General features: G+C 41.1%; 1 protein-coding gene across 1 annotated transcript; it reads left to right on the top strand.

Annotated features, from left to right (window-relative positions):
- Window positions 1-6,641: 6,641 nt before the first annotated feature.
- Window positions 6,642-26,332, top strand: slc6a1b (solute carrier family 6 member 1b; the record flags this gene model as incomplete). The annotated part of the gene is made up of 14 exons (XM_080781237.1): window positions 6,642-6,885; window positions 7,200-7,331; window positions 7,467-7,567; window positions 8,119-8,228; window positions 9,914-10,046; window positions 13,476-13,610; window positions 15,421-15,524; window positions 16,415-16,539; window positions 19,920-20,032; window positions 20,905-21,036; window positions 22,664-22,766; window positions 23,615-23,715; window positions 24,399-24,566; window positions 26,225-26,332. 14 exons carry the CDS (start codon window positions 6,642-6,644, stop codon window positions 26,330-26,332), a joined length of 1,809 nt encoding a protein of 602 aa, XP_080637363.1.
- Window positions 26,333-26,455: the final 123 nt, after the last annotated feature.

The following is a 26,455-nucleotide window of genomic DNA, read 5'->3' as shown; positions in this document are numbered from 1 at the left end:
AAATGTATACTACTTGGAATAGGTCAAAATATGAGTATGAAATACTGTTTTTGCATATTATTATAATTTACGGGACTTTCTGCTCGCTTGCTGTGTGGAATTCTCTATTAAATCATGTACAAATCAGGTGCTGCGTGTTATCATCACGATTAAACGACCACTTCACCACTTTTTCAACCTATCTTCATATAATTGGTCCTCACTAATGTTCATGATAAAATACCACACTTGTTTTCTACTCGGTCTGTGAATCATAGGAGGGATATAGTTCAGAATCCTGTCCACCTGCAGTGACATCATCGTTAGGCAGATTTATTTTAAAACTATATATATATAATATATATATATATATATATATATATAGGCGGCTGGTACACAGACCTCGTCGCGGGAGTTATACGGTAGGTATATTTACTCAGGTAGGTGGTTTTAGCTGTAGGGATACAGGTATTGACAGGTGAGTAAAGGGTCTGTATAGGGGTTCTCTTCCCCCTCTCGGGGGGTCGGTAAGTATAAGAGTCAGCTGGTGAATAAACAGTTTCTCTCGTTCTATAGGAAGGGGAGGCATTAACGTAAGTACAGTATTTCTACTCAGCCTGGAGGTTCCAATCCATTGCCCGTCGGCTGTGTACTAGGGCAGTATTATTACTCTTGTTCCATATACGTGTGTACTCCGGTAGGTTGCCCTCCATTTCCATGTCATTAATAATTTGTTCCTTTTGCAGGTTACACGTCTGTGCGAACGTGGCGTTCAGTTTATGCCCGGTGATTGCCTAGGAGGATGAGAGGAGACATGATGAGTATTTATATTTCACTTAGTGTTGCATAGAATGTGACGTGAAATACAGTGGTGTTCGACCTATACCGCCCAGCAGCCCGGTATGCGCGCACTCCTCACCTCCAGGAGAATGGATTCCTACTGAGGCAGAGAGAGATGGCTTTATACTGTGGGTGGCTCCTTCCTAGCAGGTGAATGCAGGTGCTGTGCATTTCAGCTGATCAAGTAGGTAACGAGGTAGGTATCTTCCCTCCACGATTGCGCCTATAGTGGCCGGTGTGTGCTCCTGCTGTCTCTCTGCCTCGGCCATGCTCCGGGGGAGCTCTTACCATCGAGACACCACTTTTTTATTTTATTGTGAGAACGATGATTTCCATTATCACATTGCAACTTATCAGGAATAGAAAACCTGCAGATTCTATGAGCTTGTATTCCCCATTGATGATGTCATGGTGGACGGGTTTCCTCCTATAGACACAGACCGAGTAGAAGACAAATCATGGTGGTATTCTATCATGATCATTAGTGAGGACCAGTCATAATAGAGATAGGTTGAAAAGTGGTGAAGTGGTCCTTTAAGTTATCTCTGACGATGATGCTAATGTAAATCAACACTTTGGATTAATATACAGTATAGCCTGCAGACCGTCGATCTCATCATCATCATCATCACCACCTTACCGCGGCCATTTTGTCCATCTGACATCAGCAACAATCTGATCTGGTGTCGGGAGCATTTGGATTTGTCCCTTACTGTACTGTATGTCTGAGCGGTGCAACCGTGGGGGTCCAGCTGTCTTGCCTGCTATACTGTACTCTCAATTAACCCCACCTTCCTCATGCAATTACAAGCTCCAATGCACACAGCTAGGCCCTGCCACCAGGTGGGGGGGGGGGGGGCACAAGCAAGCATGCCTCCACCAGCCCTCGCAGCCAGTGTGTGCCACTCTTCAGCTCTCGCAGTATTTATGGAATCAGGCCGGAGAAGTGTTTTGCCTCGCTTATGCGCCGGCGTCCCACACAACCCCCCCCCCCCCCAAAAAAAATATATCCGATCTGCAAGCGCACAATGTGACGCGTCGCAATTGCGCCGTGAGCTTGTGGGTTTGCTCTTTCCGGTGGCATGGCAGGACACGTCGCCTTTTACGACTAAGTATACGTGTCAGGGCTTTTTGGCACATCTGAGGTGCCGTATTATACATGCCTGCAGGCCAATCAGCCAGCTGGGCTTAGAATTTGCACAAAAAAAAGGAAAAAAAGGAAATTGTTTAGTACCATTAGAAGTTTAGCTCACCCCTCATTGGCTCGCCATCTGGGCGTACTTCTAGATCCTCTATGTGGCGTCCGCTTTTCAGTAAACACTGTATCAGCAGCGAGCAGCCTCTACTGCGCGGAGGAGATGAGGGAAGGAGGGAGGGAGGGGGCAGAGAGATAGAGAGAGGAAGGGGAGAAGAAGAAACAGAAAGAAAGGGAATGGGGGATGAAACCAAGGAGGAGGAGGAGGAGGAAGATGAGAAGAGAGCAGAGGGTAATAAAGCACTGGAAAAAATGAAAGCAATAAGCCAAAAAGACAGACGAATCAGCATGCACTATATTCTTCTCAAATTAACATTTAGCAGCGGCTACTATACTGCTAGTCTTGATCTTTCTGGGTTTCACATTATCGCCCCATTAACCTATTTGGCTCCCAATTAATTGACTGCCCTTCAGCTTTGTAGCATAAAAGACAACCAGTTACGCCATGACAGAAAACTGACAAAGTTATACTAGCTATATACGAGCATACAACGCCAATATAGCCATACAAGCTCAGAGTTGATTGAAGGCCTACAGGCATGCAGACAACACGTCGCATGGAAATGTGTTGTTTGCTTGTATTGGCTATTTTTGGCATAGCTATTATAGGACACTTTGCTGAATATGTGATACATGGTTAAACTACATAGGCTATACAAGCAGTGGTAAATTACCTTTATAAAACCCATCCTTATTTCGGTATTATGTCAGGATGGGGGTGTAGCCTATATAGTTCCTCTGCAGTTCAAGGATTAACAGAATATGAGTGTGAATTCACAACAAGCTTCTCTGTTGACATCTTGACATCCATGCCTGGGAGAGGAGGACGAGGAGGAGGAGTAGGAGGAGGAGCCATGGGTTCCTCATCATCGTTTTGGTTTGATTGTGTCATGTCTAAATCCTGTCCCGTATTTTTTTTTGAAACATGTGAATTTAAGATCTAAAGCTGATTTATTTTATACATCTCTTCTAAAAACGTGCGTGTGTATGTATGTATGTATGTATGTATTTGGTTAAAATGGGTGTGTATGTATGTATGTATGTATTTGGTTAAAATGGGTGTATGTATTTATGTATGTATAAAAAATAGCAGCCCTGCTTGTTTCCTTGACTCCAACTTTAACTGTATATATGCCTATTTATGCACAATGTTAGCCTGTAGTTCAGCTATTCCCTGCAGCATGCTATACCTGTGTACAACAAAGTATACAGTCGATATAAAATGGGCGTTAAACCCCAAAAGGCCATAATCTCCAGATGAGACCTTAATAAATTAATCTCCATGTGGGAGCTAAATTCTGCATTAACTCGGCTCATTTGGGCCGCTCCTACAAGGATATTTCATTTCAGGAGACAGCAGGCTAAGACGATTATATGAGCACAGTTTTCAATTTGCACTTACAGACCCCAACTCCCTGTTTTTGTTTTTACTGAGACCCCTTATCATGTTTTGGCAGGAGTCACAGCAGCCTTTGACGTCCTCGTCACGTGATTTGTAATTTGGAATTACCTAAATGTAATGCTATAGAGTCGTTTACATTATTCCCCTGCGCTGTGTATCTATTTTGGGCAATCTGTGTTTAATTCTCCAAACATGACAAGCTTTGGTGCAGAATGTTAAATAATGACCATTGCCCCCTAGCCTCAATGACCTTGCAGGCTTATAATGCAAAGGCTAAAATAGACAGATTCCAGGCCATTATTGATCTTGCATAGTGTTATAAACACTATATGCTATAGAATGCTTGGATATGGATATTCTTGTTAGACAGATGTTACGTTCTTAGTTTACGTATGATCCTACAGATGACTATTTCTATGTGCATGTTCATGCTTATTGTAAATTTGCATGGATATGAATGGGAATGAATGGGAAGATATATGCATTAGGCCTATGAAAAGAGAATGGTCAGTTAATTAAGATATATGCATTAGGCCTATGAAAAGAGAATGGTCAGTTAATTAAGATATATGCATTAGGCCTATATGAAAAGAGAATGGTCAGTTCATTAGATATATGCATTAGGCCTATATGAGAAGAGAATGGTCAGTTCATTAGATATATGCATTAGGCCTATATGAGAAGAGAATGGTCAGTTCATTAGATAGATGCATTAGGCCTATATGAAAGAGAATGGTCAGTTCATTAGATATATGCATTAGGCCTATATGAGAAGAGAATGGTCAGTTCATTAGATATATGCATTAGGCCTATATGAAAAGAGAATGGTCAGTTCATTAGATATATGCATTAGGCCTATATGAAAGAGAATGGTCAGTTCATTAGATATATGCATTAGGCCTATATGAAAGAGAATGCAGTCAGTTCATTAGATATATGCATTAGGCCTATATGAAAGAGAATGGTCAGTTCATTAGATATATGCATTAGGCCTATATGAGAAGAGAATGGTCAGTTCATTAGATATATGCATTAGGCCTATATGAAAGAGAATGGTCAGTTCATTAGATATATGCATTAGGCCTATATGAGAAGAGAATGGTCAGTTAATTAAGGGCATGAGGTGACAGCATGTGAAGGCCCAAACAAACCCCAATGAGGCTGATGACTATATTAGTTGCAAAATGTTAAGTCCGAGCTGCAGCTTACACAATACACACATTATATGCATCGGCATGTGTGTGTGTGTGTGTGTGTGTGTGTGTGTGTGTGTGTGTGTGTGTGTGTGTGTGTGTGAGTGCGTGCGTGCGTGCGTGCGACAAAGAGAGAGAGAGAGAGAGAGAGAGAGAGAGAGAGAGAGAGAGAGAGAGAGAGAGTTGAAGTTGCTGATGTGAAAAGCAACCTCGCTATAAGGATATAAAACCTTGATACCAGAGGATGCTCCTCTCTCAAACCCGCTGCGATCTCAGTGGTGGAAATGTCTGAGTTGGGGAGGGTCGACTTTGAGGTGACATTGACGCTACTATGTAGATGAGAGCGAGGAGTAAACACTCTCCTCTCCTCTCCTCGTCGCCGCAGCTCTCCTTTCCCCGTCTTCTCTCTCTCCCCATGCACCTCTCTCTCTTTCAGCACCACTCTTTTTTTGGACAGCACCACTTGATCAGCTACAGACGCGTTTTGTCCGTGCATGCAGTCCCATGGCTGTTGGATAATATATAGTTTTGTTCTCAAATCTCGGATGGAAAGCTGTTCATTCAGTCCTAACCAGTAAAATCGAAAGGAAATAACTTTTTTTCCCCTATTTTCTTTATTTTTTTAAATTCAAAACGGATATTGCCATCGGGGGGAAAAGGAAATCTAAACAGGGAAACTAAACGTATTTCTTGTAAGTATACTATATTTTTGTGCTTTTATATATATAGTGGCCACACTGTTCTATCCCCCCCCCCACCACCGTCATGATTAACAATATATTGCATCACAAAACACTTTTGGGTAAGTGAATGCGCGTATAGTTACGCATTGGGAATGCACACATGATGCGCGCGCCCAGCTTAATTTATGAGAATGACGCACCGAAAAGTATATCAACAGTTTTGCCATTTAAATCATAATTATATTTGATCTTCTGCACTTCAATTTGTTCTCGGGGTTTTACGTAAAATTGCATTAGAACATAAAAAGCGAGCAGCCTTTTGGAAAAGCTTTCTTGTGCGCGAGTGTCTTTAGAATTCGTAATAAAAACCTGTCCCAGAAGACAAGCACCCATATATGTGTAAAATACAGCCTACATAGCCTATGTATGGGTGTCTGTCCGTGTAGATATACAGGCTATAATGATTACGCACGGCACGGAAGGTGTGCGGCCGGAGCGCGCGATGTTTCATTGACTGAATTGCAGGTATAGCCTTAATTTTTTCATTTTTTTCTCATCAAACATAAAGAAGATGGTAAATTATATTTTTGAAAATACTTAGTCTGACACAATAAAGAAGGTCAAATGACCATTTTCTTGGTTACTGCATTTTTATTTATTTAATAAGCTTCCGAGTCTTTGAATTAAACGTGTTATTAAACAGACATTTTGTATAAAATGATTAACCTCTCCTGGTGATTCACTGCATGCACATCTTTAATTGCTCATGTCGTACACGCGGACAGTGGGGAATGGGCTATTAATTTCAGGGGACAATGGATCGACCGCAGGCCCGAAATTCCTGTTAACGTGCCTCTCGTGGCAATTAAGGATTATTCTGATTGCGTGAGAAGTCTTGATCCCGTGGGGTTCAAGGCGATATCTATCTATCTATCTATCTATCTATCTATCTATCTATCTATCTATCTATCTATCTATCTATCTTTTTTTATTTTAAGAAGTCTAATAAAATAGATGCGTAAATAATAGCTATAATAGCTTTGGCATAATGAACACTTATTTATTTTTTTGTTTGTTTAATTTCAGTGACCTTTCGCCCCCTGGCAAGGTGCTACACAATTATCCAGGAGCTGTGGGCAACGGACGGGAGCCTCTGCTGTCTGTCTGTCTGTCTGTCTGTCTGTCTGTCTGTCTGTCTGTCTGTCTGTGTCTGTCTGTCTGCGTGGATTGGTGCTGAACTCCCCCCACGTCCATTTGGTCAGGACTAACGAACACCTGGAGGAACAATAATGGCGACGAACGGGACCAAAGCCACGGACGGACATGTCTTAACGGAGGCGGTGATGAACGAGGCGCCCACCACGAACGACAAACCTAAAACCTTGGTGGTAAAAGTCCAGAAGACGAAAACGGACCTACCCGAGCGAGAAACGTGGGGCGGAAGATTTGACTTTCTCCTCTCTTGTGTTGGATACGCAATTGGACTCGGAAATGTCTGGAGATTTCCTTATTTATGTGGGAAAAACGGAGGAGGTAAATCAAGAAATCTTGGCATTTTTATCGTGTAACAAACCAGACCAAAAGGAGGTTAAAAAAATCCACACCTAATCCCAACCAGCCAGTTTGCTCTGGGGGTGTTCATTTAATTAATCTCAAATGCCTCTTCCCCTGTATAGCTGTGCGTAATTGCGCGCAAACGAGGTCTGTGGCATGTGTAGCCTCGGAATCCGCAGGCAGTGTGAAACAGCATATTTATTTTACAAAAAAATCAGCCTGGATTATTTTTTATGTCATTTATTAATGCTTCAACCTTACTCATTACGCTTTACCTCTCACCTCTCATCCAGGAGCCTTCTTGATTCCCTACTTTTTGACCCTTATATTTGCTGGTATGCCCCTGTTCCTTCTCGAGACGGCTCTCGGTCAATACACTTCAATCGGCGGGCTCGGTGTGTGGAAACTGGCCCCCGTCTTCAAAGGTAAAAACACGCCGATGTGATGTACACAACACCCTGGTGAGATGATAAACCCAAAGACCATGGGTATTTAGTTGTTAACACACACACGCACACAGACAATCATAGCGTTAAACACCTTGCTATGTTCCCACTCAGGGGTAGGGCTGGCTGCTGCTGTGCTGTCCTTCTGGCTGAACATCTATTACATCGTAATCATATCCTGGGCTATTTACTATCTGTACAACTCCTTCACCAGTGTGAGTATATCGATATTATCACTACACCTATAGCCTATACATCTGGGACAGATGCATGCATGATGGAATTATAAAATAAATTATTAACAGAGTGCTGCAAATATATAAATGTTTATACAATATACACACTCAAATATTTGAAGAATGTCTTTGACTATACATAATCATTTGGTATACATCCCACACATTGAGTCACACGATGGCATAAATATGTATACTTGGCATGTTACATAAGAGTATACAACCCTTGTAGAAGTATGACATGCATTAGTTCCTTTCCCACATAATTAGAGGCTCACACACAAGGTTCTGATAAATGCATTTGGTGACGGAGGGTATTCAGTCCTTTGAGATTAGCATGAAATCCCAATGTCCCCGAATGAGTATCTTGGACTTGGCTGTGTGACAGCCTGAGAGAATAGGATCTGGCAGCAAGAGAATGGCTTTAAGTCTAGAGAGCTGTCTGTGATTTTTTTCTTTTTTTACTCCCCCCCCCACCACCACCACCCCCCATCCCCCCTCCCTCCTTTTTTTGTCCATTTTCTTTCCAGGAGCTACCATGGCAGACTTGTGGTAATGTCTGGAACACAGAGCGCTGCTACACCAACTACAGCATCCCAGACACCAGTAATCTCACCAGCGCTGTGCAAGAGTTCTGGGAGTAAGGACAACTAAAATACTAATTCAGTCTAGTCTGTGATTAAAGCTGCTATAAGCAATAATATGTCACATTTTGAATGACCTTTTTTTTTTTTGGTATTTAGACTCCCACAACAAATGTCGTCTCTGTGACACATCTAGGGGCCGCAATCTGCATTCAAAGATGTTCCTAGAAGCTTTGTCATTGGTAAAAAAATAAAAATAAAACCCGGTCCCAATGACTAACCAATCAGGAAGCAGACAGGCAAATCGACCAATGACAAAGCTTCTTGGAAAATCTTTGAATGCAGATATGGCCCCTAGATGTATCACAGAGACTAATTATTTTTTGGGGGGCGTTCTATCCATTGCTGGCTGTCTGAATACCAAAAAAAGAAGAAAATATTTAATTCATTTTTTTGACAAATGATTGCTTATATTGTAGCTTATTGATCTGTGATTATTTGGCCAACCAAAGAATACCAAAATAGGGTTACCAGTGAAGGGCAACATGCCTATTCACTGGGGACTATGCAAGGCAGAGGCGTCCACCCCCCTGAGTCCAAGTTAGACTAAACAGTGATTCTCTGGCAAATAGATGGACATGGTATTGAACATTATGGAGAAGAAAAAACACCTTGACATGAACACAGAGAACACACACATTTCTTCGATTGACCAATCTTTTTCTTGTTTATTCTTAAAATTGCTAAATACAATGCATAAGTACTTAGTATTGATTAAATTGATTATTTACATTGCAAAATGATTTGATACCGATTATTTCCATTGACAATACGATGCGATACAAAGTCAAACGATACGATACGATATTTTCTGTTTACATTTCGATATACTTCAATGTTTTTAATTAAAATCGATATTTCGATACAGTTACTATATCGTTACACCTCTAGTATGTATGTATGTATGTATGTATGTATTTATGTATGTATGTATGTATGTATGCATGCATGCATCTGGTTGTGAGTGTGCGTGCGTGTGTGCGTGCACGGGAGTGAATTTGTTTGTGTGTGCAATTTGTTTTTGTTTGCGTGCGCGACTGCGCGTGCGTCACGGTACGTGTACATATACATTTCCATGCAGTCGTGCACAAATGGTACATGCAGTATATATGCAAATGGTACATGCAGTGTGCTCTGCAGGAGAGTATTACATCAGATCCAGCATGCACATGGTCTGGTCGTGTACTAGTAACACATTACATCAGATCCAGAATGCACATGGTCTGGTCGTGTACTAGTAACACATTACATCAGATCCAGCATGCACATGGTCTGGTCGTGTACTAGTAACACATTACATCAGATCCAGTATATATGCACATGGTCTGGTCGTGTACTAGTAACACATTACATCAGATCCAGTATATATGCACATGGTCTGGTCGTGTACTAGTAACACATTACATCAGATCCAGTATATATGCACATGGTCTGGTCGTGTACTAGTAACACATTACATCAGATCCAGTATATATGCACGTGGTCTGGTCGTGTACTAGTAACACATTACATCAGATCCAGTATATGCACGTGGTCTGGTCGTGTACTAGTAACACATTACATCAGATCCAGTATATGCACGTGGTCTGGTCGTGTACTAGTAACACATTACATCAGATCCAGTATATATGCACATGGTCTGGTCGTGTACTAGTAACACATTTCCATTCCCACCCTGCAGACGGAACATGCACCAGATGACGGATGGCTTGGAGAAGCCAGGGGAGATCAGGCTGCCTCTGGCCATAACACTGGCCATCGCATGGGTGCTCGTCTACTTCTGCATCTGGAAGGGGGTCAGCTGGACTGGCAAAGTAAGAATATAAAGTGTATAATGAAGAAAGGCAAAAGGCTCGCAACTACTGTTTCCACTGTAGACTTTTTCCACAAATGAGCCTTGGGAAATGGTGGGTCGTCCTATAATCAGAGTCGTCTTATATTCGGCACAATACGGTAAAATGCATTCACGTAACGCAGCAACAGTGATTAGGGGATTATAGGCGGTGGAACTATTTAAACATTTTCTTATTTAAAATGTCCACAGCAGTTGCACAAACGTCTTGTAACAATTCCTTTCTGATAATGGCACTCTAAGCCACTCTAAGCCTCTGAGCCTGATGGTAACAACAGTGTCAGTGACCAGATTTGACTGAGAGCCTGCCATCACGCAAATTCCATTTGGAGAGGAGAAAAACCTTAATATATATATATATATATATATGAGTCTGCACAGGCAGACTCTTCACATACTAGAGCATGTCTGAAATAAGTGTCAGAGCTGAAATCGTAATGTAAATATGAAATAAATGCTTAAACATGTAGCTAGGTGTAATGTTAGACCACAGCAGTGAACCTTTCAAGCCTGTTTTCTCAACTCGCTGTTGTAGCAGTTTTATACAGTATGTCCTAAAGTTGCAATTGTTTGTCTCCAATGATCTTATAGCCTGGTTAACTACCTGGGTAAGCTTGTTTTTTATCTCTATCTTTATTGTCTTGTGGTTTTAAAGACGAACGGTCAAGGTTTCCTATAATTTTTAGATGACATTAATCACGTGGCACAGTAACAAAAACAGAGTGACAATAAGCCCTTATTGTCACATCACACGTTTACAGGCGTAAAACAGCAGGTGAAATTAGTTTTTGTGCTAACTCCACTGTTAAAAGAATAGAGGTATGTACACATTTATAAACATAGAAGAGTAATATGAGGTTAGCCATAAGGTGCATGTCATGAGCATATAGGTTTTAACTGCGTGAAAAGAGGAGTTAACGGGCAATTATGGCGACTGTACAGTATGTTGCCCGTAAACCTCAAGTTTGGGGGGCATATACAGTTATTATACGGTAATGCACACGCGTGCACAGTGTGATGGTACAATTCGGGAGTTTACCGGAGTTTGCTGGAAAGTTTAACGGCAGTTTCCTGTAATATACACATCTGGCATGCTTCTTGCGCAGTTCTGTATGTGATATAGACAAGTGCAAGAACAATATCAGTGCGTTGTACATGAGATTAAAGGACGACTTTGCCACTTTTAAAACCTATCTTCATATACTTGGTCCTCACTAATGTTCATGATAATGTAGCACAATGTCTTTCTACTCGGTATTTCTACTCGTTTCTGAACTGACCACAGCCCTCCTATGAGACACAGCAAAAAAGGTTCAAATTTACCATTTTAAACCATGCCCAAACCACACCTGCTGCAACTCCTTGCAACAAAACAAACCACGCCAATGTAACTCCTTGCAACTGCCATTGGGGAATAATGGTTGCCAAGGAGCAGTGTTGTTTTTGTCGACTAAAGCTACGACGAAAAAGGTCCGTCGACTACCTTTTTTCACTGACAAAAACTAAATGGAAACTAAATGAAAACTAAGAATCATGACTAAAACTAAGACCACATGTATTGACAATTTCATCAACAGATACAAACTAGATTGAAATGTTAGGACGGGACTAGATCCTATAAGTCATTTTACACTTGGTTGCATGCTGAAAATAGCAGATCTACAAGCACACAATGCATCGCGCTCCGACGCGTTGTGAGCTTGTAGTGTAAAAACAGTCATTACATCAAGGCCCGCCAAAATACATTTTAGTCGACTAAAATCAACTGTACTACACTAAAACATTCCAGGTGACTAAATGTGACTAAAACTAAATGAAAACTATTCAAGAGACTATGACTAAAACTCAAATCTAGATTTGCTTCCAAAAACAACACTGTCTATATTGCATGGCGACCCTCTGGTGTGGTTATTGAGGACCCAATTATATGAAGTTAGGTTTGAAAAGTGGTGAAGTCCTTTAACCCATTCTGGGCGGGAGCCCCTTTTGGTGTTTTAAGCATTATGTTACATTATGCTTTTGCTATTGAAAAATAGCAGATATACAAGCTCATAGCGCGGCACTCGCGCTATGAGCTATGATCAGCACAAATCTTTGAATATATATATTCTTTCAGAGCGAACGTTTTTTAAACTCAGATGCGTTGTCGGACCACCACCACTGATACAGAAACATAGGTATTTCAGAAAACTGTCAGGATTTAGAAGAGATTCTTTTTAAATGTTGACGACGTCAGGCCGAAAATGGGTTAATAATGGCCAGACGTCCACCAACTCACAACTCCTTGTAACTGCCATTGGGGATAAATGGCTGCTGCTGAAAAAGGAGTTGCATTGGTGTGGAGAGACTGGCCTTTGGGTGCAGAGTATCAGTGAAAGGTGTCTTTCACTGGTATCAGCAGAAATAATTCCTTATAGGGGTTAAAGTAGGTACATTCAGCTGGCCTCATAAACATGACTAACTAGCTTCACAAAGACCTTATGTAATGATGTGAAATGTCAAAAACGCACGCACGCACGCGCACACACACACACACACACACACACACACACACACGCGTGCACACACGTGTGCACATGTGTGTGTTTGTTTATGGCAGACAGCACGATTTCCCCTTTTACACCAAAGTTCAATAGTTCCTTCATGCTTCCTTCCTTTCAGTATTTATTTACATCATTATGGCCAAATTAAGTGCCAATATGTGTGGTATGTGTGACCCTTTGCAGGTTTTGCATCATTTCAGAATGTTCATACTATAGAAACATATTCAAAATGAATCTGCAGAATTATAGTTACAGTGTGAAATCAGCATAGAAGATGGTGTCAAATGGTTGTATTGTGTTGAACCCTGGAAATCTGGGCAATGGAGGCTCTAGAGACTGGCATACTAGGTCACTGCAATGTGCTCCGGGCATAGTGACACAATGCAACGCAATACAATATACAAACCTACTGTATTCATAAAGGCTTGAATAGCCTCTCCGTTTTTGTTTGGCTTTTACACTCCCACCCTTGTAGGAAGTATCTGAATCACATAGCCTACAGACCGAATCATTTCAATAACGTTATTACGCATGTGGCTATGAATTAGCATAATAGCATTGTGGGTTTTAGTTAAATGAGACTAGAGGGACATTACACATAATTATGGTAATCACAAAAGCATCTGTGGTGACATACGGTAGCCATGGTGTATTTTATTTAAAAGCCTACTGTTTTTTTTTCTTTTTTTCCGGCAATTGCATTTAAGCCCAGAATTTGTAGCATGAACTTTGATTTGTCACAGAGATAAGTTATAACTTATTTTGCCTACAACAATGGACATCCATATACAGCTAAAATTCTATTTTATGTCATGATGTTAATTTGTCCCTGACTTTGTTTACCACAGGTGGTGTATTTCTCTGCCACATATCCTTACTTCATGCTGTTCATCCTGTTCTGTCGTGGCATCACTCTACCTGGGGCCATGGATGGAATCCTCTTCTATATTACTCCAGACTTCAACAAACTCAAGGAGTCTGAGGTACAGAAAAGCAGTAATTCTCAACCTTTTTTTTTGTTTTACATTTATTTCAAGGACCCCCAGTTTGATATGCATTAGTCCCACAGACACCAATCTGTCCATTGTTAATTCGTGTACAAATGGAACCAAGTCAGGGTCCGCTCCCTTTGGTCCATTTGTACACTCTCAGAGTTACAGACCTGACTTTGATGTAGCCTATTTTGCCAAACTCACAGTTGATGAAACATTATTGTCCTGGCGTTATCTTGATGCAGTTAATAGTGTATCTTTGTAGTTAATTGGGCTATCAAAATGATCTCCTCCTGTATAGGGGTTGTCTTTTGTCTAGTTCACAGTGCATTTCACAATATGTCTGTGTGGGCCAAATTCACCCTTTGTCAGCCTTCTGCAGATTGGTCCCTGACTGACCAACCAGCAGGCTCTTTCTGCCTAGTTCCGTCTTGTTTATGTTGAATTTGGAAAAAAAAAAAACAAAAAAAAAAAAATGCCCAGTCACCAGGCTGCACCTGTGACACCAAGTTTAAAATAAGAATTGAATTCACATAATATCAATACAAAGCAACTGAATAAAAAGTTATTTCAATGGTAGTGGATGGATTGACAAAGGGTGAATTCAGCTACATTGATGGTAAAAGTAGGCCTATTGTGTTTATTCAGGCCAGCAAGGTGCTACCTAGGTGCTACTTCCCATAGACAGCCCATTCATCCAAACAGAAAAGTCCTATCTAATTATATTAAACAACGTCAAACTCACCAACATTGCAGCTGTACGAAAAGCTTGAATTATCCTCTTTATATCATTTTATGAGCTACTTCCTTTATTCCTTTATTTTTGTGTTTCGTGTTCAACGGCCCATGCATACCACCTGTTTTGAATGTGCACATAGTGCAGCAGGCAGCAGGAGGTTGCATTACTGATAACGAGAGCATCCATACTCTGATACTTAGAAAATAATCATCTGCAAGGAATTTCTTGTCAGGAAGTAGCTCATAACATGTCTACGGTGGACTTTTATGAAACAAACATTTTGCAGATAGTAAGATGATAATTCAAGCTTTTCGTACAGCTGCAATGTTGGTGAGTTTGAGGTTATTTAATACAATTAAATAGGACTTTTCAGTTTGGATGCAGAAGGTAGCACCTTGCTGGCAAGATGGCCACGGTCTGAATAAAGACAATTGTCTCTTCAGGTGGAACTGCAGGACAACATCTAAATCTGTAGCTTATTGGGTACTATATTAAAGCAAACTCATACATTTCTCGTGAACCAATACTGATGTCTCACACACGTTGGTTGGGGTTGGGGTTGGGGTTGGGCTATGGACATACTTTTCCCATTTGGTTGGTTATTGTATTTCATGGCTAGGCTAGTATAGGCTACACCATCTTACCGCACAATTGTAATACTTAAATGCGTAATGCTTCTCAGCTTTTAAAATGAGATTTGTCAGCCTGTAAAACATGCACAATGACTTAACCATGTAATTGAAAAACAACAAAACATAAAGGTGAAAAAATGCTTTTTGTGTCATTTAATCAACCATAATTATTATGGTGTAGTGTTTACTTACTGTAAACAGAATCAGAAAGTATTAAGCTATGTTATTCTATGGTATGTTTTGTCTCGAGAAAACTATGTACTAGCTAAATGTCTATTGAGGAAGCAGTCAACTCAACAGACCATCAGAAAAAAAATCCACTCTTGACCTCATAATCAACTCAAGTATGTACTTGATTGCTTCAGTTTGATCCATCTGTTGTCAGTATCCTCCTCCTGATTTATACCTCTGATTTGGGGTTGTTTATCAGGTGTGGCTCGATGCTGCCACTCAAATATTCTTTTCGTATGGCCTGGGACTGGGCTCTCTGATTGCTTTGGGCAGTTACAACCCCTTCAATAACAATGTCTACAGGTAAGCTATACATTTCAAGAACATTTCCTATTATGCATAGGCCTAGTAACTAGTTTATAATTAATATGATTATCAAAAGTGACTGAGGTCTAATATCAAGACTCATAGAATGACTTACCGCCATCCTGCACACTCCATTGTATAGTATGTCAAATGACAAACAGGCAAACATCATGCATATAGCATTGTGACATAATTTTGTAGATTGGCTAATATTTAGCTGAATATTCACCACCAAACATACATTTTTACCAAATATTCATAAACGTTCCTAATGTTCGGCAATGAGGACATGTGCATAATAGAAATACTAGGGTTCATGTGGTTGAATAGCAATTTTCAAGCAGAAATGCACATTATGTTTTTATCAAAGTATCCCTAGCGTTTCTGAGCTGGCATCGCCTCAATCATTATGTGGGGTGTGTGGACTATAATGAAATGAATTGTTAATTAAATGTGAAGCTTTCAGATATTTATTTCACATCAAAGGTGTTATTTCCATTCCAGGAAGTGCAGCTATTGGTTCTCCAGGTCAATTAAGACTTTCCGTTATGGAATTACGTGAGCAGACAGACAACAACAGAGACATTTAGTTGTCTTTGTTTGTGTCACAACGGTGCTCGGCACTTGCCTCACTTGCCTCGTTACTACAAACGATAGCATGTGCTCGTGCCACCGACCATTTTCAATCTGCCACGGTTCTGTCCGGAATTTAAATGAATCTGTCAATGTAGAGGTATTAGGGTGCCGCGCTGATGCAAGGATGCAGAGTAGCTTCTCCCCAGCCCCATTTGCTCTTGCCCAGCTCCACAAATGTGGGACGGGTTGATAAGGAATTGACACACTGGCATAACAATGGTTCGCCTTGCACATTGTCTCCCCCCCTGCAGAGACTCCGTCATTGTCTGCTGCATCAACTCCTTCACAAGCATGTTTGCCGGCTTGGTCATCTTCTCAATCGTGGGCTTCATGGCCCAGGTGACAAAGAGACCCATCGCTGACGTGGCTGCCTCAGGTAATTGCAATCAATGTTGAATCTCAACGATGACAATAAGCACTCGCCAGGGGGATGCTCGTGACACAAAAAATAACCTCTTGATGTGCTGTTGTCAATCCAGGCAGAGAAAGAGATGTGTTTGATTGTCAGCCTCCTATTATGTCTATAATGGAAGAAGAGTAAAAGATAGAAGCCATTTTCTGTAGTTACTGGCCTTTTGAAAATAACCTCATGAAGGTCGGCATCTTTTTAGTATTACAAAGATAACAGTAGACAGAGATGGTATGTTTCTGTTTTTTGTTCAGGTATGTTAGATATTTTATTTAATATCTAATATCTTTGTTAGAAATTCTTTATTTAGGAATACCCCATTGAGATACAATATCTCGTTTTCGAAAGGGTCCTAAAAACCCTATCTTTGATAAAATCCAAAAATAAAAACGTGAATGTTGCATTTATCTTATTAGTAGATAATCTTTGACTCCATAGGGACTGCTTCCGTCGTCGCAGGTTGATTATGTCATCTGCCCATGTGTGGTCTAGCCCAATGGAGCCCTATGGAATGCATATGCTAATACAAAAAGCAAGTATGCACTCTCTCGAGTGCATACTTGCTTGTTGCACACTAGTAGGCCATAAATGGCCTACTAGTGCGCAAGCAGAGCGCGCAAGTACTTTCGACCGCTACAAACTGTCAAATCTCAGTTTCTTTGTGAAGGAACGTTTGAAATGTTGAATTATTAGGTTTAACTATTTGCTACCTACCTACTTTATGCATGTAAAAAAGTAGTATTATTAAGTATGGTACAAGTTTCTATCTATAGAAGAAATACAGTTTTATCGATTTAGAGCTATTCTGGATCCCTTTTTAGTTTCTCAAAGAAAAATAAATCATCGATATCCGATGAAAAAAAAGGTATATAAACTGAAATAAAATATGTTATCACGTATACAGTATAATTATTTAATTATTTATTGTAAATTGTTTTAAATGTATTTAATCTTGGACTATAGTGATATTAATACTAAATCATGATCAGAGTAATAGGTGTCTCTAACTTCAATTTCTGTAATAATACTTTCCGTAATCTGTAGTTGGATTTATGATGAATCGTTTAAAGCCCAATCTTGACATCTTTATACTTCCATCTTTCTCACTATACTGGTCATCATTTAAATCTCCTATACCATCATAATGGAAGAAGTCGAAGAGGATAGATACTTTATGCATTGTCGATGTGTATGCACCGTCCCAGCAAATGACGTAAAGACTAATTGTGCCTGATACGGCAGTGGTGCCAGATTACATGTATACATAGGAGCATTACCTTTAATCCTCCCAACACTAAAACATATCATCATTACGTCACCATCGAAAACCAATTACACTCTGGCATTGGGTCCTTTAATCCACATCTATATTACGTAATCATTGAGAGCTAGTTATACATTATACTATGTATATTTATGTAATTTGTAAATTGATTAGTGGTATACTGTGGTTACTTTGCGCCGTATGCACCGTCCCAGCATTTTCGATGCGTATGCACCGTCCCGGCAATTTTTATGCGTTTGCACCGTCCCAGCAATTTTCATGCGTATGCACCGTCCCAGCAAATGACGTAATGACTAGTTGTGCCTGATAAAACCAATGGTTTTCGATGGTGGTGACGTAATGACGTAATGAATTATTTGTTTTAGTGTCGGGAGGATTAAAGGTAATGCTCCTATGTATACATGTATGTAATCTGGCACCACTGCCGTATCAGGTACAAGTAGTCATTACGTCATTTGATGGGACGGTGCATACGCATCAAAACTGCCGGGACGGTGCATACGCATCGAAAATGCTGGGACGGTGCATACGAGTCCCGGGCGAAACTAGTACTTGCGCGTTCTGTTTGCGCAAGTAATAAGCAATATTTAAATACTTTGTATTAGCACATGTACTCCATATATTCCATAGGGCTGGACCACACACGGACAAATATGACATCATCAACTTGCGACAGGAGTTGTTCCTTTTGAGTGAAAGATAACCTATTTCTAAAATAAATAAAATTGTTTTAAATTATAATGTATTAAGGCATATTTGTCTTTTTAGCCAGGGATCAGTTTAATGCTTCATCTTACTTTCAACCAGTTCTTATTTGTATTCTGTGGTCATTTGTTTCCAGTCATTTTGGCAAGGATTGATCAGGGAATGTTAAATAACTGATCACATCGTCTGCATAGTGCTGCTCTTACTAAAGACTTCTCCTTAATATGTAATGTCTGGGAGCTGGCCTCACATAACATGATAATCTTTTAGATAACGTGTCATTTACCTTTATAATACTCAGTGAGAGGGATTCTCTGCCTCTAATGTTAAGCGTTAAAGAGTTGTGTAATATGTCACAAGGTTCAAGAAAGCTTTATTTGTAACTCACTCATGCAGGTATAGGCTACAATGCAAGCAGCAAAATGTTGATATGGCAGGACGTTCTGGGAGAAAAATAGCATAATACTGGACTGCACACAGAATAACTCTTCCTAATTCCGGGCCATCCCTATTTCTTTCAGGTGTTACCGATTATACTAATTAAGGCTCTGTTCCATTTAGTGTGCAGTGGTTCTCAAACCTTTTTTTTAAGGGGCCCTACTATAAACAGCTTTTGTCCCCACACGTCTCAAGTTTTGCCATTGACAATGAGCGGAGAAATGCCGCTAAATTATGACGCTAAATATGACGTGAATTAAAAATCAAAACATTAAACGCCATTGACGAGCAAATCAGCTAACCAATCACAGGCATTCTGATTGGCCAGTATGAAATCATGCATGAAGATGTATGACGATAAGAGCTGATAATTCCGCTAAATATTACGTAAATTAACGTGATTTCTATATTAAGTGACCACCTTATGTACCTTATGAAGCAATGTCAGATGTCCGCTAACATAAATTGATGTACGATGACAAGAGCATCCCTCATTTCACAGGGGTGTGATTTTTTTTATTTTCAAGGACCAGGACCCCCATAAAGGCTCATACATAGTCTGGATTTACGGTGGTGAGGTGACCACCGAACTACAACATGACGTCACGAGCCGCGGTGAAGAGCAAACCACCGCCACCGCTCCAGCCCTTCTCTCTGTTTTTACTCACCACCGCTCAACGTTATTTCAGCTCCGGTGGTCAGCTCACCACCGGAGCGGTGGTCACCTCACCACCGAAAATCCAGACTATGAATAGGCCTTAACTCTGAGAGTGTAGAAACACTCTCAGAGTTACACACCCATACAGGGCCATTTGGAACCCACTCGAGGACAAATGGTGTGTGCGCATAGAGCCCATTCTACCTACAGTACAATAGACTACAAATCATGATGTTTGTACTGTTCTTCCCTTCTCTATAGGACCTGGCCTGGCGTTTCTGGCCTATCCAGAGGCTGTGACTCAGCTCCCCATCTCTCCTCTGTGGGCCATCCTCTTCTTCTCCATGCTGCTGATGTTGGGGATTGACAGCCAGGTATACTGCAGTGCACACACAGTGTAGCGTCGCTCAAAGTCCGAGGCCCGCCTGCGCCTGGTTTTGGCCAAACGAGCCATGAGCATGTGGAGACACATATGTGTATCAACGTTTCATTGCCAACAGTCAACGGTCATTAGCTATGCTTATAAACATGAAAGACTGAACTTGAGAAAAAGAAGACCATGTTATTGTGCCATGGGGGGGCAAGACCCATACACTGAGTTGTTGGTACACCGATTTGAACCCATGACCTTGTGTTCTAAAGTCTGAAGCTCCACCTACTGAGCTATCAGGACACAATCAGTTGTTCCATTGATGTCAGTAAAATCATTCAGTGTTTTTGATGACAAAGCATGGCATTCATTACTACAGTGTGTGCGCTGTTCATGTTTCCACGTACAAGATTCTTTTCAACTGGGTTTTCAGATAATGGTCCATAGATTGTGTGTAGAACGTTTCACACAAATGTCTCAAAGATCCAGGCAGAAAAGCAGTTTTCAAACTGCTCAAATTAGGTGGAATAATGACAATTATGAAATGATGTAGTTACAAGGTTTCTGCCTGGATAGTGAGAGAGGTTGTCTTGTTGTGTGTAGTAACATAATTCCACTGTGGTTGTATAGTTCTGTACTGTGGAAGGCTTCATCATAGTGAGAGAGGTTGTCTTGTTGTGTGTAGTAACATAATTCCACTGTGGTTGTATAGTTCTGTACTGTGGAAGGCTTCATCATAGTGAGAGAGGTTGTCTTGTTGTGTGTAGTAACATAATTCCACTGTGGTTGTATAGTTCTGTACTGTGGAAGGCTTCATCATAGTGAGAGAGGTTGTCTTGTTGTGTGTAGTAACATAATTCCACTGTGGTTGTATAGTTCTGTACTGTGGAAGGCTTCATCACCGCGCTGGTCGACGAGTTCCCTCGCCATCTGAGGAAAAGGCGGGAGCTCTTCATCGCGGCTGTCTGCGTCGTGTCTTACATCATTGGCCTGTCCAACATTACACAGGTAAATTGAATGTATCATGTTTTATTATTATTATTATTATTATTATTATTAGTATTAGTATTAGTATTAGTATTAGTATTATGTTAAATTATTATTATTATTATTAGGCAGCCAGCGAGTGTTCACGCACCATAGTCACTATGGGAAATTAACATTTTATGTTCACCGGCTCGAAAGTGTAAACGGGCCTTGGTCATTTATATTGGAACTGCCTGTCTTGAACACAAAAAACGATTATTATTATTATACATGCATTTATTTATTTTGTTTGTTTGTTTATATATTTTTTTTTAATCAAACATTCTGACTGAGTCCAACAGCCCGACAGACTGACCGGATCCATATGGATCCGGATATGAAAGGTTTCAGAGCAAAGTCCTTTGTGGTTCTTACATTCTCAGAGGCATTGTCAGAGTATCCTGATCTTATTGCTGTCCCACTTTAATGAGTTCATCCACAACATTGACCTGTCATCTTCTATAGTAACTAATTCATCCATATTTCAATGAGAGCATTCCTCCTCACTAATTTAACCTATTCAAACACGTAAGCCATACGCGTGTGTGTGTGTGTGTGTGTGTGTGTGTGTGTGTGTGTGTGTGTGTGTGTGTGTGTGTGTGTGTGTGTGTGTGTGTGTGTGTGTGTGTGTGTGTGTGTGTGTGTGTGTGCGTGCGTGCGTGCCGTGCATGCATGTGTGCCGTGCATGCCGTGTTTCGCCTACAATGACATGCCCAAGATAAGCACGCCAGGTCGAAAGTGGTTGGCTCTAAATAAGACACGAAGCAAGTCAATAAGAAATAGGTCAAGGCCCTTCTTTGTCTGTCCAGTGGGGAGTCCGTCTGAAGAACAAGGACCACCGCGAGGCCGTCATGGTTGCCTGTGCTTCTCAAAAGAGCCCTGTACTATCCCCCTCTTTGTCTGACACTCTGGATTGAGATCATAACGCCGTAGGAACGAAGGCAATTGCGCTAATCACCGCTCCGGGCAGTCATCAAGTTTCACAGAATAGGAGCGCTGCATGGTCTGGCATCACTTAGCAGGTCCATTTGAGCTGGTGCCCATGATGACCTGCTAAAAGGCCAGAGAGATCCAGGACAAGTAGTCCTCTTTTTTTGTCAGATGCTTGGTGTGTGTGTGTGTGCGTGGCGTGCTGCTGACCATCTATCCTGTATATAACACGATGTCTGCACAAGGACTCTTCAAGCCACCACTACCACCACCCAGTGCTATATATCCTCGCCAACGGGAGCTAGGTCAACAACCCTCACCAGTCAGTCACTGGTGGTACAGTATATATACGCTCAATCCAGGATGTTATTCCACACCACCGCTTCTCAATGATCTGTACCGTCCTTGTGCGCTTATAGTTCATTCCTCTGAACTGTCTTCTTCCCAGGGTTTGATGGGGGGGGGCATGCTTCTGCTTTTGATACCCAACCCTGTTATCAGTCAGTTTTATTTTATTGTTCTTGTTGGTTGGGGATATGATATATACCTCCCATGTTTGATAATAATAATAATAGTAATATCACAATTCATCAATTTTATCAACAACAACAAAAGCCAGATTCCAAGCTCCCAATGAATTCCTCTCCTCATCTCTGCTATTGCCTCTTCTCTTCCTCAGGGTGGACTGTATGTGTTCAAGCTGTTCGACTACTACTCAGCCAGTGGAATGTGTCTGCTGTTCCTGGTCTTCTTTGAGTGCATCTCCATCTCCTGGTTCTATGGTAAGTCTCACAATCGAGCAGTGGTGGAAAGTAACTAAGTAATTTTACTTAAGTACTGTACTTAAGTACAATTTTGAGGTATTTGTACTTTACTTGAGCATTTCCAATTTCCAGTACTTGTACTTCTACTCCACTACATCTCAGAGCCAACATTCGTACTTTTACTCCACTACAATTATTTGAAAATTTGAGTTACTAATAGTTACTTTGGAGATTTAAAATTTGATTAGAAAACATACATTAACCACTTCAACGCTATTATTTTTGGCAATTTGAAAATAGCCGATATACAAGCTCACAATGCGTTGCCTTGGGACGCATTGTGAGCTTGTAGATCGGCTTGTAGATCGGGCTATTTTCAATAGATTTTGTACACATTTTGAACTTGTGAAATGGGACATTCTGCAATATGAGTACTTTTACTTTTAGAACATTTTGAAGCTGATACTTTTGTACTTTAACTCGAGTACATTTTCAATTCTGTACTTTTAATTGTAACAAAGTACTTCTAAATTGCAGTATTGGTACTTATACTTAAGTAAAACAATTGAGTACTTTTTCCACCACTGCACTCGAGTAACGTTTTTTTGTCTGATTTATATTCCGGTTATGCACACTGAAAATAGCTACAAGCATTTTTCCCCATAGAGATTTACACAATTATTTGAAGCCTAGAATCAAGCCATCTAGGATCCTGGTGAATCATGCCCATAAAACCTTTGATTCTGTGAGAAAAATATATGATACATTAAATAAATACTGTTGTTTAGTGGTTTTCATAATATTATTTTTTTCACATCAAATGTATAATATCTGCACACTGACTGTGTCTTTGTACTTGGCTCCAGGTGTGAATAAGTTCTACGACAACATTGAAGAGATGATTGGTTATAGGCCCTGCTTCTGGTGGAAGGCCTGTTGGGTGGTCTTCACTCCGCTCATCGTGGGTGTAAGTACACCAGTACCTTTTAAAAATAGATATTATTCTGTCTACAAGTAAACAAACCTTCATTCAAATACCATTTGGTTGGTATAGGACAACTGGTTGCAACATGTCCACGTGGTAGCTGCCACGGTCCTGGCATAGTCTACACTCTTAAGCCTGACTCACACCTTTGCAACAGATTTTTTATAGCTGATGCATGAGACTTGTTTACTGATGCAAGCTCGCAATGCATTTCCAATGGGACTCACATGGTTTGACACAACATTTGTGTTGTATGAGGGGGACGGGGGCAGTCTAAACACAGCCGAAAGCCGTACAACAGAACTTTTGTGTCAAACCATGTGACTTCCATTGGAAATGCATTGACACTTACCCTTTGTTTACATCTAGCATGCATCTAGCATGCATCAAGGTTGTATGCTAGATCGAAAGGTGTGAGTGAGGCCATAGACTGCAGACTGCTTGCATGATTGTGCTAGCGTTTGGTGCAAACAATATGTCCCAAAAACCAACTGTATAACACAGAACCCTTAGGCCTTTTGACAACAGCATGTGCATCAACAAATCTCTTCCAGCATGTGGTCTAGTACTCTGCAGATACGCGAGCTAGTGGCTGTAGAATAAATTACGACTGTGTGAATATGTGTGGAGACGTGTTGTCGTTGTTTTTGTCTGGTCTCCTGCAGGGAGTGTTCCTGTTCAGTGCGATTCAGATGGTTCCCCTCACCATGGGGGACTACGTGTTCCCGGCCTGGGGCCAGGGGGTGGGCTGGTGCATGGCCCTCTCCTCCATGCTCCTCATCCCTGGCTACATGGGCTACATGTTCCTCACACTCAAAGGCACATACAAAGAGGTACGAACCATGTCTCCCTCCATCTAGTTCCTGTTATGCGGCGGTGGTGATGTATATTTGAAATTACACTTCAGGTCGGGAGGGGGCGGGGCGGGGGTCCCGAGACACTGCCAAAGCATCTCCAGGGGTCCCCGGCCAAAAACGTTAAGCATTAAGTTAAAAAAAGTTATTCAAACAAGAAAATCTTACGGAAGTACCACATTTTGGTTGCAGTTGTGTTTCAATTAAGCTTTTACATCTCGTGTAACGGCAACAATTTCACTGTGAAAACACAATTGACCCAACTGCCTTTCTTCCCATGTCCAGAAACACTTGCTGTGATATGTGTATAAGGCCTAATTCACACGTATCAAACACCAATCAAGCAAATGTTTGGTCGTTTTTTTTAGGCCACCACAATGCTTTTCCAATGGGAGTCACATGGTTTGACCAAGCATTTGTGTTTGATGGGGGCACAACACCACCAGCAATCAGCAATCAAACACAAATGTTTGGTCAAACCTCCCATTGTGGTGGCCTAAAAAAACGACCAAACATTTGCTTGAAGCAGTGATTAGTTTGCATGATAAAGAAACAGCAATTGGGTCTGCATGCTGACTAGACATGATTAGTGGTTTTCTTAAATCATGTATAATTTATGGTATAGCCTACATGGTTTTAGTTGCCTTGTGGGTATATCCAGACACTGAGCGCTCAATAAATGCTTTTATGCTTTGGCATAATAGCGCGTTAGATTATTATTGATTTGACGCTCTCAATCAATAACAGATAATGGCTTTTCCGGGATGCCTTTCATATTGAGGGCTTTTCAATCTGTACTCATTTACAATGGAATTGAATAATAGCCGCGCATCTATTTGAGCCCTTTGTGACCCATATAGCCGCATAGCTAACACGTCTAAAAAGCTGTTCAGTGGAGAATAAATGGTCCATAATTACTGGCAGCGCCACAGAGGGGCTGTCAGAGGCGACGTGCAGGTGTCAACCCCTTCAGTAAACAGCTGATGGCTGATTGTCTAATAGCAGCAATCAGCCAGCTGATTGGTTTTCCCAGTGCGGGCGGATGCTCGCTCTCACAAACACTTAGCATGGATGCATATAAACTCCTTCATGCCAGACTCTCATCTCTGGGTCCAACCAAGATCTGTGTTTCAGATGACGTGGATGATTCAATGTCCTCCACATGGTTCCTCCACAATGTGTTCTTGATTTAGTTTGGCAAAGTGGTTGACATCCTGCTGAATGACGTCTGGATTATTTTTTATTTCTTAATCCTTTATAGATTAAGCTATGTCGTCTGATCATTGTATAGACGTTTCTAAACTTACAAATGAATGGGATATCAGTTTGTCATGTTTTTAATGCCACCCATGGGTTGGCACTGGCAGTTCAAATCCTAGCTCTTCCTGTATACATGTCGAAGTGTCCTTGGGCAAGAACCCTACATTGCCTCCAATGAGTCGGTGGGTGGGTGCTCGCACCCATTGGTGTGTGAATGTGGGTAAGTGAGGACGCTGGCGTCGACTGTTCGCCACTTCACCTCCCAATGTATGAATGAATGAACCGTTGTAAAGCGCTTTGAGCTCTTGGAAAAAGCGCTATAAAATAATGCCATTCATAAATGTTTCGTTGGGCTTGTCCCACTTCTTCCTCTCCAGCGTCTGAGGATGATGGTCAAGCCTGTGGTGCTGGTGAAGGGCCAGGTATTAGAAACGGAAGCACAGATCGAGAGCCAGAACCCGGCCACCGAGGAGGCCTACATCTAGATGGACATCTTTGTCCCGTCTCTTCGTCCTTGGGGATGGATGGTTAGTGCACCGCACGCAGGAAGAAACAACAACAACAACAACAACAACAACAACAACAACAAACATAATCAAGGTTGGGAA

Source organism: Protomyctophum bolini (genome assembly GCF_963924005.1).
Source record: "Protomyctophum bolini genome assembly, chromosome: 2".
In the NCBI taxonomy this organism is placed as follows: domain Eukaryota; kingdom Metazoa; phylum Chordata; class Actinopteri; order Myctophiformes; family Myctophidae; genus Protomyctophum; species Protomyctophum bolini.
This window is presented reverse-complemented; position numbering and strand designations above follow the sequence as displayed.